A 13,192-nucleotide genomic window follows, 5' to 3' on the forward strand; every position below is an offset into this window, starting at 1 on the left:
ATTGTTTCCCAGAAGAAAGTAAAAATCTTGGAGTCTAGGGAGAAAATGAGTCTAGGTTTCAACCTTTAAGTTTTTGATTGCGAAAGCCATTTTATTAATAACTTCTGTCGCTCTTCTGTAGCAAGAATGCTTCCAGGGTGCACACTCTCTCCTAGGGTGTCCCTGTGCTCTCGCAAGCATGTACGTCAGTTATGAGCTGTTTGCTCAGAGGAACACTTAGAAAACCTTCAATATATAAAACATGTTTCATTTTGATAGATACCTAATGTATAGAATGCTACATGTTAAAATAAACCATATTGTATTTTAAAAGGAGAATTTCATTTCTTTTGGCTATTGATGTAGATACAGCCAAAAGATGAGGACCAGAAACCATTAACTTCATCGAATCCAGTATTAGAACTTGAACTGGCAGAGGAAAAATTACCCATGACTCTTTCTAGGCAAGAGGTAAGTTTATATATGAGTGCTTTGTTTAAAAAAAAAAAAAAGAATCTCCACAGGATTGCATTTATCTCTAGTTCTAGTAACTTTTATGTCATCATTTCCCATATAAAATGACTTACCTGACCAGCACAGTATTTTAGTTTAGTTTTCTTTATGAGGTTCTAAATTTCTGCTTTTCTTGATACTGTTGTCTATAAATAGTTTAAAGGATATCTCATGTCTTAAATTTTTTAAAGAATATATCCTTCTAAACTTTAAAAACTAAACACATTCTAAATAAGTATAATTAAATGCATATATTTTAAATAATTATATTTAGATAATTTGTCAAAGTTATTTAAAATAATATTTATGTATTAAGAGAAAGTAAGTTCTTTTTTAATTTTAAGTTATTTAATTTTAAAAATTTTAAGTATAAAACGGTAACTTTTTTTGTTGTTGTTCAGTTACTAAGTCTGTGCCCAACTCTTTGCAACCCCATGGGCTGTATCCCGCCAGGCTTCTCTGTCCTCCACTGTCTCCCAAGTTTGCTCAAATTCATATCTTTTGAGTCGGTGATGCTATCAAACCATCTCATCCTCTGCTGCCCTCTTCTCCTTTTGTCTTCAATCTTTCCCAGCATCGGCATCTTTTCCAGTGAGTTGGCTCTTCACATCAGGTGGCCAAAGTATTGGAGCTTCAGCTTCAGCATCAGTCCTTCCAATGAATATTCAGGGTTGATTTCCTTTTACTTTCTCTTAATACATCTTTCTAAGTCAAAATATAGAGGTCTATATAATTTTTTTATGACTGCATAATTTCCCATAATATTTTAGAACTACTACTTTATTATTTTTAAAACCAATTCTTTGTTAATGGTCATTTAAATTGCCTCAGTATTTCCATTTTATAGGTTATACTGAGATGAACATCCTTATACAGATGTCATTGCGTGTGTAATAATATATGATTAGTTTCCTTTGGAAAATTTTCTAGAAACATGATTTCTGGAGTCTACTAAAGCCTATATATTAATACATGTCTAACACTTTGGATATAAATTACCAGAGAGCTCTGTAAACACGTTCCACCAGTTCATACTCTAGCCTATAGGCTTTGTCCATACCCTGGTCAATATCAACTGTTATTTTCCTTCAACAACAGCAAAATTTTAAGATATTCATGTGAAAAAAAGAGTTACGATTATATACACAAAGTACACAACGAAATGAACTTTGAGCACAACGAAATGAACTTTGAGCAAAACGAAACATTCAGAGGAAAGGAGTGCTGACTCCAGAAGCTGTCATGTGAAAACTAGATGAAGGACTTTTGAATACTTGGCCTGAAGAGAAGAATATTAGAGATTTTTGAAAACAGATCCATTGACCACAGCTCTAATTTTGAAAAAGCATTGAGTGTTCTGTCTTTTCATAAAGCTGAGATAATTGAAAAAGGTGGGTTTTGTTTATTTTGAGAAGCATAGTATAACTGTCCAAAGATGAGATGGGCTGCTCCATGAAGAGGTGTGATTCCTGTCATTCGTCAGACAGTGGCCTGAAGAAGGTGTTTTTGAGGTCATTTCTGCGTTGATTGGAGATAGCACTGCTGCTGCTAAGTCACTTCAGTTGTGTCCGACTCTGTGTGACCCCATAGACGGCAGCCTACAAGCCTCCCCTGTCCCTGGGATTCTCCAGGCAAGAACACTGGAGTGGGTTGCCATTTCCTTCTCCAATGCATGAAAGTGAAAAATGAAAGTGAAGTCGCTCAGTCGTGTCCGACTCTTCGTGACCCCATGGACTGCAGCCTACCAGGCTCCTCCGTCCATGGGACTTTCCAGGCAAGAGTACTGGAGTGGGGTGCCATCGCCTTCTCCGGGAGATAGCACTAGATGAGGTCTAAGTTTTAGTTTCAGTTAATCCAGTGGAAGCCTTGCCAGTGGTTTCTAAGTGTGATACTATTTCAGTTCCCAGACTAAGTTCTTGGTAATTTTTTTCTAATTACAGCTTATTTTCTTAATTATAATTTTTATTAGTCCTTTTTATGAAATATATAGCATGTATACAGAGTGTGTGTAAAATGTGCAATATAGTGGATAATTGCAAAACAAAACAGACACTCATACAACCACCACCAAAGTCAAGGAGGAATATTACCTCCAAAAGCCCTGCATGTGCCCCCCTCCACCCATTTGTAACTCACTTTCTTGTCTAAGGGACTAGTTTTGGGTTTTAATTTAGTATTACAGTGATGACCCTTGCCTGTCTGTGGTCATTGGCTGATCAACTGACTCCAGACTTTTTTTTTCCTCTGTATGAATGTTATCACTCCTTCCCATCTTAATGGTTTTCTTATGTTGCCTACTACACAGATTGGTCCTTTCTGTAACACTCACCAAATGACCTAAACCATTCGGGTTATTTAAGGTGTGACAGTAATTCAGTATATCTGTTCGTGGAAAACTAAAGAAAAAACAAATATAACTTACTTTCGCATCTAATTTTCAAAATAAGTGTTTAGTCTTCTAAAATAGGAATTACTATTGTTTCTTTCTTTCTTTTTTTTAAAATAGGTTATCAGAAGATTGAGAGAAAGAGGAGAACCAATCAGACTATTTGGAGAAACAGATTATGATGCTTTTCAACGTTTAAGAAAAATAGAGATCCTCACACCAGAAGTTAACAAGGTAAGAAGAACAAAGCTAGAATATCATTGTACCACATCGCTGAGAATACTACAGACTTTGACAGACTTCAAATAATTGCCTTATTATAAGGAAAAAGGGAAAAATGAAGTTGCCAGATTATTGCTGCTGAATGTAAATTTTCTTTTAAAAGGCACACATCTTGAGCATGCGGTTCAGTGCATTTTGAAAATGCTTGCAAGTGTGTGGCCAGTACCCTTACGAAGATATAGAGTATTTTCATCATACACACAGGAAAACTCCCCAGCACCCCTCCTTGGCCAGTCCCTGGATTCTTCCTCCTCCATTCCTGGGCAACCACCATTTTAAATTCTGTTGCTGTCGATGAACTTTACTTGTGTTAGTGTTTCACTTGGGTGGAGTCACACAGGATATGTCTGGCTTCCTTTGCTCAGTGTAAGATTTTGAGGATTCATCCATGTTATTGTGGATGTTGGTAACTTGTTCCTTTTCATTGCTGATGATATTCAGTAATATGAATATATCACAATATGTTTCTAGCCTTGAGCTGTTATGAGTAAAACTGCTGTGAACATTCTTACACAAATATTTTTTGGTTCTATGTTGTTTCTCCTAGGTTAAATACATTTTTATCTCTCTGGAAGTGGAATTGCTGAATAGTAACAGTATATGTATGCTCAACTTTTTAAGAAATGCCGGGTATTGCCAGTGTTGTCTCATTAGTGTTTGTTATTGTTAGTCTTTTAAATTGTAACCATTCTCTTGTTTGTGTGGTAGTATCTCATGTGGTTCTAGTCACAATTCCCTGACAACTAAAGATTATGAGCATTTTTTTATAGACTTACTAGCCACATCTTTCTCTATGCAGTGTTCATGTTTTAGTTGGGTTGTCTTTTTATTTTTGAATTATAGGAGTTCTTTATGTATAACCTGGATTCTTCATTAGATATACGAATTCATGTTTTGTATCTGTTTTTTCCTAAGCTTTACCTGTTTTCTTAACGGTGTCTTTTCATGGGCAAGACTTTTGAATTTTGACGAAGTTCACTTTATAATTACTGCTTGTGGTATTTTGCTTAAGAAAATGTTTGCCTACCCTAAGATCTTAAAGAGATGGTATTTTCTTCTGAAACTTTAATAGTTTCAGCGTTACTTTTAGAACTCTGATCTTGTTTTATGGCTCAGCTTATAATCCATCTTGGTGAATATTCCATGGGCTCTTGAAAAGAGTATGCTTTATGCTTTTGAAATGTCAATTACAGTGGTGTTTAGATCTTTTGTGGCCTTATTTACTTATTTACTTGCTCTTTCAGTTACTGAGAGAGACAGACGTGGTTATATGTAGTTGTATAACAAACCACCCCAAAACTTACATCGTAAAACAATTCATTATCATAAAATCTTTCTCAGTCATTTGTGATGGTAACAAACCACCCTGAAACCTTGTATCCTAAGATAGTTTATCATTCTCCATCACATTCTGTGGTTTGATTGGGTTAAGCTGGGTAGTGTTTTGGTTGAGGTCTCCCCTGTGATAAAGTCACATGAGGGTTGCGGCTGAGGTCACCTGAAGGCTCCCTAGTCTGGCCTTCTTACTCGCTAGGCATGCTGCCTTAAAGGTGCAGCTTTGTTGTAGCAGAAGTCAGCATTTCCTGCCCTTTTAAAGCTAGTATCCCATTGTATGTATGGACACCATTTTGTTAATCCATGCATCCTTGTTGGACAGGCAGGTTGCTTCTACCTTTTGGTCTATTGTGAATAATGCTGCTATGGACACAGGTATAAAAATATCTGTTCAAGTTCCTTGCTTTCTCTTCTTTTACATAATATTCCTAGAAGTGAAATTGCTGAATTGTATGGTGATTCTATGTTTAACTTCTTTTTAAAAACATAAATGAATTTAAAACATTTTCTTCATTTATATTATTAATGTCCACAGCAATTTGTTTTTATTTTCAGTCCTATCTAAAGTTTCCTTACCTAAATCCTTGGAAAGAGCTAAGTGGTTTTGTAATGCCTCATTTCACCAGTATTTGTTCCTCTTCTATATCCCAAGTCACTTTCCTTGTCAAAAGAGTCTAAAATGCTAATGTGCACCATTTAGTTTTTGGTACCTGATTTAATTTTTCTGCTACTCATGTCTCATTACTTGAGAAATTTTCTAGCTTTTAATATTAACTTACTACAACCTGCTGTATTCTGATCTTATTCAATATTAGAATTTATTTGTACTTTTAAAAGTTGAGTTATAATTGACATATAACATATTTCAGGTGTACAGCATAATGACTTGATATTTGTATATATTGCAAAATGATCACCACAGTAAATCTAATATTCATCACTGTATGTAGTTACAAAAATTTTTTTCTTGTGATGAAGACTTTTTTAAAGATCTACTCTCTGAGTAACTTTGAAATGTGCAGTGCAGTATTTTCAGTCACCATGCTGTACATTATTCCATGTGACTTATTTATTTTGTAACCGGAACTAAAAGTTAATAACTTAAGTTTGAACACATTCTGAAGCTCAACACTTTTCCTCCTCTGCCTCCACATTTTTTTCTGATAACACATTTTGCATCGTTTTGTATTGTGTAGCCCTTAACTAATTACTGCACTTACAGTTATTTTTACTACTTTTGTCTTTTAATCTTCATACTAGCCTTATAAGTGATTAATTTACCACCTGTACCATACATGTACTTTTATCACTGGGATTTATGCTTTCATATGTTTTCTTGCCAGCTGAAAGAAGTCCCTTTAACATTTCTTAACAAGGATAGTTTAGTGGTTAGGAACTCTCTTATCTTTTGCTTGTCTGAAAACTTGATTGCTCCTTCAATTCTGAATGATAACTTTGCTGGGTAGCGTGTTCTTGGAAGTTTTTTCTTTTAGCACTTCAAATATATTGTGCTACTCCCTCCTGGCCTGCAAAGTTTCTCCTAAAAAATATCTTGATAGTCTTATTGGGAGGTGGTTCCTTATACAAAGCAAATTGTTTTTCTCCTGCTGCTTTTAAGATTCTTTCCTTTCTGTAACTTAAAAAAAAAGTGGAATGTAATTGATTTACAATATTGTGTTAACTTCAGGTAGACAGCATAGTGATTAAGTATTTTTGGCATATTATATGCCATTATAGGTTATTACACAATAATGGGTATAATTCTCCATGCTATACAACATCCTTCTTGCTTCTCTATTTTAAATGTAGTTTGTGTATCCGGTACCCCTAATTTGTCACTCTCCCCTTTCTTTTTCTCATTGTTAACCACAAGTTTGTTTTCTGTATCTGTGAGTCTCTGTTTTGCATATACACTCATTTGTATTATTTTTTAGATTCCACGTAAGTGGTATCATACAGTGTTTGTCTTTCTCAGTCTGACTTATTTCACAAGACATAATACTCTCAGATCCATCCATGTGTTACAAGTGCCAGAATTCCATTCTTTATTATGGCTGAGTAATATTCCTGTGTTTTTGTGTGTGTGAGAGACATACATACATGTTCTTAATCCAGTTGTCTGTGGGGCACTTGGTCTGCTTCCATGTCTTGGTTATTATAACTAGTGCTGCTATGAACTTTGGGGTGCATGTATCTTTTCATATTTTTGTTTTTTTCTGGATGCATATGCAGGAGTGGAATTGCTGTGTCATGGTGGTTCTATTTTAAGTTTTTTAGAAACTATTTTTCAGTAGTGGCTTTATCAGTTTTCATTCCGACCACTAGTGTACAAGGGTTCCCTTTACTCTGTATCCTCTTCAGCATTTGTTGTTTGTAGGCTTTTTAGAGATGGCTGTTCTGACTTGTGTGAGGTGATACCTCATTGTGGTTTTGATTTGCATTTCTCTTGTAATTAGTGGTCCATCTAGTCAAAGCTATGGCTATGGTGTTTCCAGTAGTCATGTATGGATGTGAGAGTTGGACTATAAAGAAAGCTGAGCCAAAGAATTGATGCTTTTGAACTGTGGTGATGGAGAAGACTCTTGAGAATCCCTTGGATTGCAAGGAGATCCAACCAGTCAATCCTAAAGGAAATCAGTCCTGAATATTCATTGTAAGGAGTGATGCTGAAGCTGAAACTCCAATACTTTGGCCACTTGATGCGAAGAACTGATTTATTTGAAAAGACCCTGATGCTGGGACATATTGAAGGTAGGAGGAGAAGGGGACAACAGAGGATGAGATGGTTGGATGGCATCACCAACTGGATGGACATGAGTTTGAGCAAGCTGTGGGAGTTGGTGATGGACAGGGAAGCCTGGCGTGCTGCAGTTCATGGGGTCGCAAAGAATTGGACATGACTGAGCGACTGAACTGAATAATTAGTAATGTAGAACATCTTTTCACGTGCCTGTTAGCCATATGGATGTCTTCTCTGAGAAATGTCTTTTCGGATCTTCTGACCATTTTTGGCTTGGGTTGTTTTTTGATATTGAGTTGTATGAGCTGTTTGTATATTTTGGATATTAATCCCTTGAGGGTCACATCATTTGTAAATATTTTCTCCAATTCAGTAGGTTGTTGTTTCATTTTGCTGATGGTTTCTTTGCTTTGCAAAAGCTTTTAAGTTTAATCAGGTTCCATTTGTTTGGTTTTGCTTTTATTTCTTTTTCCTTAGGAGACTGATTAAAGAAAATACTGCTAAGATTTATGTTAGAGCGCTCTGCCTGTGTTCTCTTGTAGGAACTGTCTTTAACTTTTGACATTTTAACTGTGATGTGCCTTGATGTAGGTATGTTTAACTTTTTCAGATATTGCCCTAACATTTTCCACAGCAGCTGTACTACTTTACATTTCCAGCAGTGCACAATGGGTCTGGTTCTCCATATCCTAGCCACGTTGTTATTTTCTGTTTTCTGGTAATAATATCCATCCTGATGGTTGTAAAGTGGTATCTCTGTGGTTTGGTTTGCATTTCCCCAGTGATTAGTGAAGTTGAGCATCTTTTCATTTACTTATGAGCCATTGTATATTGTCTATTCAAGTCTTTTGCTTATTTTAAATCAGATTTTCTGTTGTAGTTAACTCTAAGAGTTACAGTTTTATAGTTTTAACCCTTACATTTAAGTCTTTGATCCATTTAGAGTTAATTTTTATATGTGGTATATGATAAGGGTCTATCCTTAAGGCTTCCATTTTAATCAAATGATCACAAACTAGAAGTGAAGAAAATGTGGAGTTTACTGGTTTGTTAGAAACATAGTGAAGTCTAGGACGTGGTTGAGACTCTGGCTTTATACTGTTGATATTGCCAAATGTTGTGGAAGTTGAAAGCAGTTGGAGTTGTTAGAAGTTTTCAGTGAACCAGGAAAATGGGTGGAGCACCTGGTCACTTTCTCTAGGCCTCATTAGAAAATTACAGCATTTATGCAGATTCTTAATTGGATTTGTCGCTCATATTTTTTATTTTTCTGTCAGACTAGCTATTATAATATTATATATTCTTTTAAATTTGAATATGTTCATAAGAATTTACTTTGAATGGACAGTAGTGATAGCTGTATAATTAATTGAAATATTGTTTGAGTTTCCTTGTGGAGAAAAAAATGAATTATATTCATTATCAGAAAAAAAATCAGAAGTGAAACATCAGTGAAATTTCATACTAGGTGTAACTTTTTACCTTTCCTCAGGGATTGAGGAATGATCTGAAAGCAGCTTTGGATAAGATTGATCAGCAGTACCTCAATGAACTTGTGGGTGGCCAAGAGCCTGGAGAGGAAGACACCCAGAATGATTTGAAAGTTCACGAAGAAAACACCACAATTGAAGAATTAGAGGTGATCCCTCCACCACCTTCCTCACTCCCCCACCCCACCTTTCATTCCCTGGAGCTGATGGTTGAGCTCATTAGACTGTTCAGTTCTCACAGCACCCTGGCTTCTTTGGTCATTACAAAGGCCCTTCTATTTCATGACTGTTGTTTATTCACTCCCTTTTTTCTCATTTTCTACACACATTCCCCTCCTTCCTGCCTTCAGAAGTATTCATTCTGATATGTTCGATGTGTACATCCTTTTATTTATTGATGGTCTTGTAAAACCAGTAATGTTTTGTATGCATGTGCTTCGATATACATAAATGATACTTTACTGTGAAATTCTTCATTCTGTTTTTTATTTTCAAGTTCCAACCTTGATATTCTATGTCATCTAAACTTTTGATTTTAATTGTTACATAGTATTTTATACAGTGTTAAACCTTTGATTTTAATTGTTACATAGTATTTTATACAGTGTGACTTTCAGTGCCTTTTAATAATAGCACGTAATAATTGTGCATGCAATAATAAGCATGCAGTAATCTTCTTCCTGTTACCACAAACAGTTTTGTGACAGACAGTCTTGTACATAACCCCTCTGGACCAGAAACAAGATTGCTTCTTAACTTGTCTGAATACTGCCAGGTTGCTCTTTGGAATGGGTGTACCAGTCTTTACTCCACCATCAGCAGTATATCCATACATCCCTGCCAACATTTGGCAATATCTTGCTTGCTTATTTTTGCCAGTGTATTGAATGTGGAGTGATATATGTAATATTACTTGAAATAATTTTAAATTATCTGTCTAGCATGAGCAAAAATAATGACTTAAATTTCTTGATAATTGTAAAGTCATTTTTCTGTTACCTTTCATTCCTTGCTCTTAACCCATGTTGACTGCTGTAAGTGAGATTGTAGTTGAGGTTATTGTTTGTTTTTTTGAGATTTTCCTCCCTTTTATTTATCTTTTAATATATATTTATTTTTAATTGATTGACTGCTTTACAATATTGGTTTGATTTCTGCCATACATCAACATGAATTAGGCTTAGGTGTACATATGTGAGGTGGTTATTTTATTTGTACTCCCACCCCCTGAATTTTACTGAAATAATAATTTAACTGAAATAAAACTGGTGAGCAAACCAATTCTGGGCATTTTAAACAACTTTGGAGATAGTTGCATACTATGCAATTTATCCTTTTAATGTGTACAATTCGGTGGTTTTTAGTATATTCACAAGTTCCAACAACAGTCTAATTTTAGAGCATTTTTATTCCCCTAGAGAGAAACCTCACATTTATTAGCAGTCACTCCCATTAATCTTTAGATTCATAAAAGATAACATGCTGTCTAAATTTAAATGGCAAATTGACATTTTTAACCTATCTAGAAATTGTGTCAGGCTTTAAATCAAAATTGGACCATACATGTAATATAATAAAGGGCCATGTTTGGACTGATGTTAATAGCATATATATTCAGCTGTTGCTCCTGACTAACAAACAGAAACCTTCCTTCTTTTCAGGCTCTGGGAGAGTCTTTAGGAAAAGGTGATGATCATAAAGACATGGACATCATTACCAAATTCCTTAAGGTATGTACTTTTTGGCTAGGAAAGGAGGATGTTTTCTTTAGATAAGAATTGATCTTACTTTTTTTTTTTTTTTTCGGTCTTACAGTTCTGAATTGTTTAAGAGTTCGACTGGAAAGGGAAACTCTCATTAAACATTTCTGCATGTGTAGTGTTTATAATGTTGGTATGTGTTTGGGTATAGAGGTTAAGCAAAATGTATATTTACTTTCTTCATGGCACTTGTAAAGCTGACTTATTACTGTAAACACACAGAAAAGAATCATAGCAATAGAATGAACAAGAAGTTTTAAGGATTAAAAGATTTTTTTAAACATCCTGGGAAAGAGTGTAATAAGGAGAGGGTTCCAGAAGCTTCTCTGAGAGATGACATAAGGAAAAAGTGGCAAGACATTGGCAGTGAAAAAAGCAAACACTTGGGTAACCTTTCACAGAATTATCAGTAGTTCATTCTATCTTTCTTCCCAGCTTTTCTCTCTTCAGTGGTTTAGGTAGAGTATGTGCAAACCCCAGATTCCTTTTAACATTTCTTCATGAATTATCAATATTTATATTCAGACCAAGAGATTTAAATGCAAGAAATGCTTTTACTTGTATTTATAGTTTAAATGCAACATAATCGGTCATCAAGATTCTTAACCCACTGAGGATTTTGCATGGACTTAGCTAGGGCATGGGATCTAGTATGGACTAGAATTTCCTCTGAGTGACGGCCTCTCCCAATAGCACATGCATACATAACACCACTCAGGGAATATGGCCTCCTCAGCCCACTGTTTAGCTGCCTCCAGAAAGGATGCTCTTTGTGTAGTTAAATTCAAGGAGCACCTGGGTAGTTTTCTAGGGTGGGATGGGGGCTGGTTATAGTTTCTTGTATTTTCGTTCCTTTTTTCCTTCCTTCTTTGGTCAAGTGTTTTAGAGGGAATTTTTAGTTGAATTGTGGTCTCTACTGCAAAAGTACAAAGTCCAAATATAGCATCATCATCCTTGGAAAATTGATTAAATATCACAGCACATGGCATTATGGCTGATAAGTCTAGGCAGGTTGAATTTTATGTAATAGAAATAAATACAAATAAAAGTTTATTTCTATCAAACAGTTACCTGTGAAACTTCTTCCTATTTCATCCCAGGAACTTGGGGCGCAGAGTTTCTGGCCTGAAAAAGGAACTTTTTCGTATTTCAGCCCGGGGTTCTTTTTAGGGGAGAAATGGATCACACTTGAGCTAGGAATATGTGTAGAATAGGGAGGTTTGTGACTTGCCAAAAGCACTGCTTTAAAACATCTATGAGTTACTAAGCAGAAACAGTTCATTAAAACATCAGCGACTAATATTAATCAGTTAAGACATTTACTCTAAGGATGAATGTGTACCGTTTTGTGCATCAGAGAACTTCTGTGCTTATGAAACCACTGGGTGGCATTGTAGTCTAAATTTACCCTTTCTTTCCACAGTTTCTTCTTGGTGTTTGGGCTAAAGAGCTGAATGCCAGAGAGGATTATGTGAAGCGCAGTGTGCAGGGTAAACTGAACAGTGCTACTCAGAAACAGACTGAGTCCTATCTCAGACCCCTTTTCAGAAAGCTACGGAAGAGGGTGAGGTTTCTCAAAAAATGCTTTCATTAACTGATTTTTTTAAAATAGAATATATAAAGTTAGGATAAATGTGATCTATATTGATCTATAACTACATATTGAGCTTCCATAATTATTTTTTTTCCTTTTCCAGAATCTTCCTGCTGATATTAAAGAATCCATAACAGATATTATTAAATTCATGTTGCAGAGGGAATACGTGAAGGTACATTACCATGCTGTGCATCGAAATTATATTCATGAGTGTATCTAGACTGTGTGCGTAATACGTTCATCTCATGTGGGGGTATTTTAATAGCAGATTTAAGAATAAATGTGAAATAAATTTTAAAAACTAAGCATTTTATAATTTATTGTCAGCTTTATTGTTAGATATGAATAAATATTGTTAGGTGTGAATAAATAAAAAAATTTTCAGACCACATTTTATATTTTAATCATTTTGAAGGAAGGTATAAAGATTTCTGCAGAGCACAAATTGGATATAGACAGTGTTCATTTCATGAATGGGACTGAATTTCTAAGTTTATAGATGGTTGATTATGGCTTGGAACAAATTTTCCCATAGAAGCAATGTTATTAGATCAGTTTCTCAGACCAGCTGTAAAAGCCTTCTTAATCTATAATATAGCTGAACTATTGAACTAATGATACCATGGAACTTAACCACTTTTATGCTGGTTTCTCTAAGAAAATGTTCCTGGTCAGGCTGCCAGAATTCCTTGCTCCCTTTTCAGTGCTGCAGCATAGCAGAGCCTAGTAAGGGAGGACTGTTCCCCTTGCTGCAGTGTTTTTATTCCTGAATGGACTTGGGGAGGAGGTGGCTGAGGAGAGAAATCTGGTGTTCACGTGCTCTCAGGGCAGAGTTTAGAAAGGTGGGTGCAAGGCTCTCAGTTGGTGATGAACAGGAAGAGAAGGGCCTCCTGTACTGCTAGCAGCATTGGAAGTATGCCAGTGCTCGTGGGCCGTCAGCCAAGTCTGAGGAGGGAGGCTCCCATGGGCTGTGCCTTCCAAGAGAGAAGGAGGAGGGGAGGGCTTCCGGGCAGCACCTCCAGTGACAGTTCCAGAGCGGTAGACAGGCTCTACCAGGAAAGCGGGGAAGCCGTTGCTTATTCCTGTGCTCTGAGTGTCTGTCCTTAGCTC

At 35.9% G+C, this 13,192-nt stretch overlaps 1 protein-coding gene across 2 annotated transcripts in view; it reads left to right on the top strand.

The window, feature by feature from the left end:
- The window catches only part of PRPF18 (pre-mRNA processing factor 18), a 57,572-nt gene that overhangs the window by 21,107 nt on the left and 23,273 nt on the right, over positions 1–13,192 (top strand). For both annotated transcript variants that reach the window (XM_055543863.1, XM_055543864.1), the window contains 6 exons: positions 346–450; positions 2,999–3,112; positions 8,728–8,874; positions 10,387–10,455; positions 11,909–12,049; positions 12,183–12,254. In XM_055543863.1, the coding sequence (XP_055399838.1) occupies positions 346–450; positions 2,999–3,112; positions 8,728–8,874; positions 10,387–10,455; positions 11,909–12,049; positions 12,183–12,254 (648 nt within the window). The remainder of the gene's footprint in view (positions 1–345; positions 451–2,998; positions 3,113–8,727; positions 8,875–10,386; positions 10,456–11,908; positions 12,050–12,182; positions 12,255–13,192) is intronic.

This window comes from Bubalus kerabau, chromosome 13 (assembly GCF_029407905.1).
Source record: "Bubalus kerabau isolate K-KA32 ecotype Philippines breed swamp buffalo chromosome 13, PCC_UOA_SB_1v2, whole genome shotgun sequence".
Taxonomy (NCBI): Eukaryota; Metazoa; Chordata; class Mammalia; order Artiodactyla; family Bovidae; genus Bubalus; species Bubalus kerabau.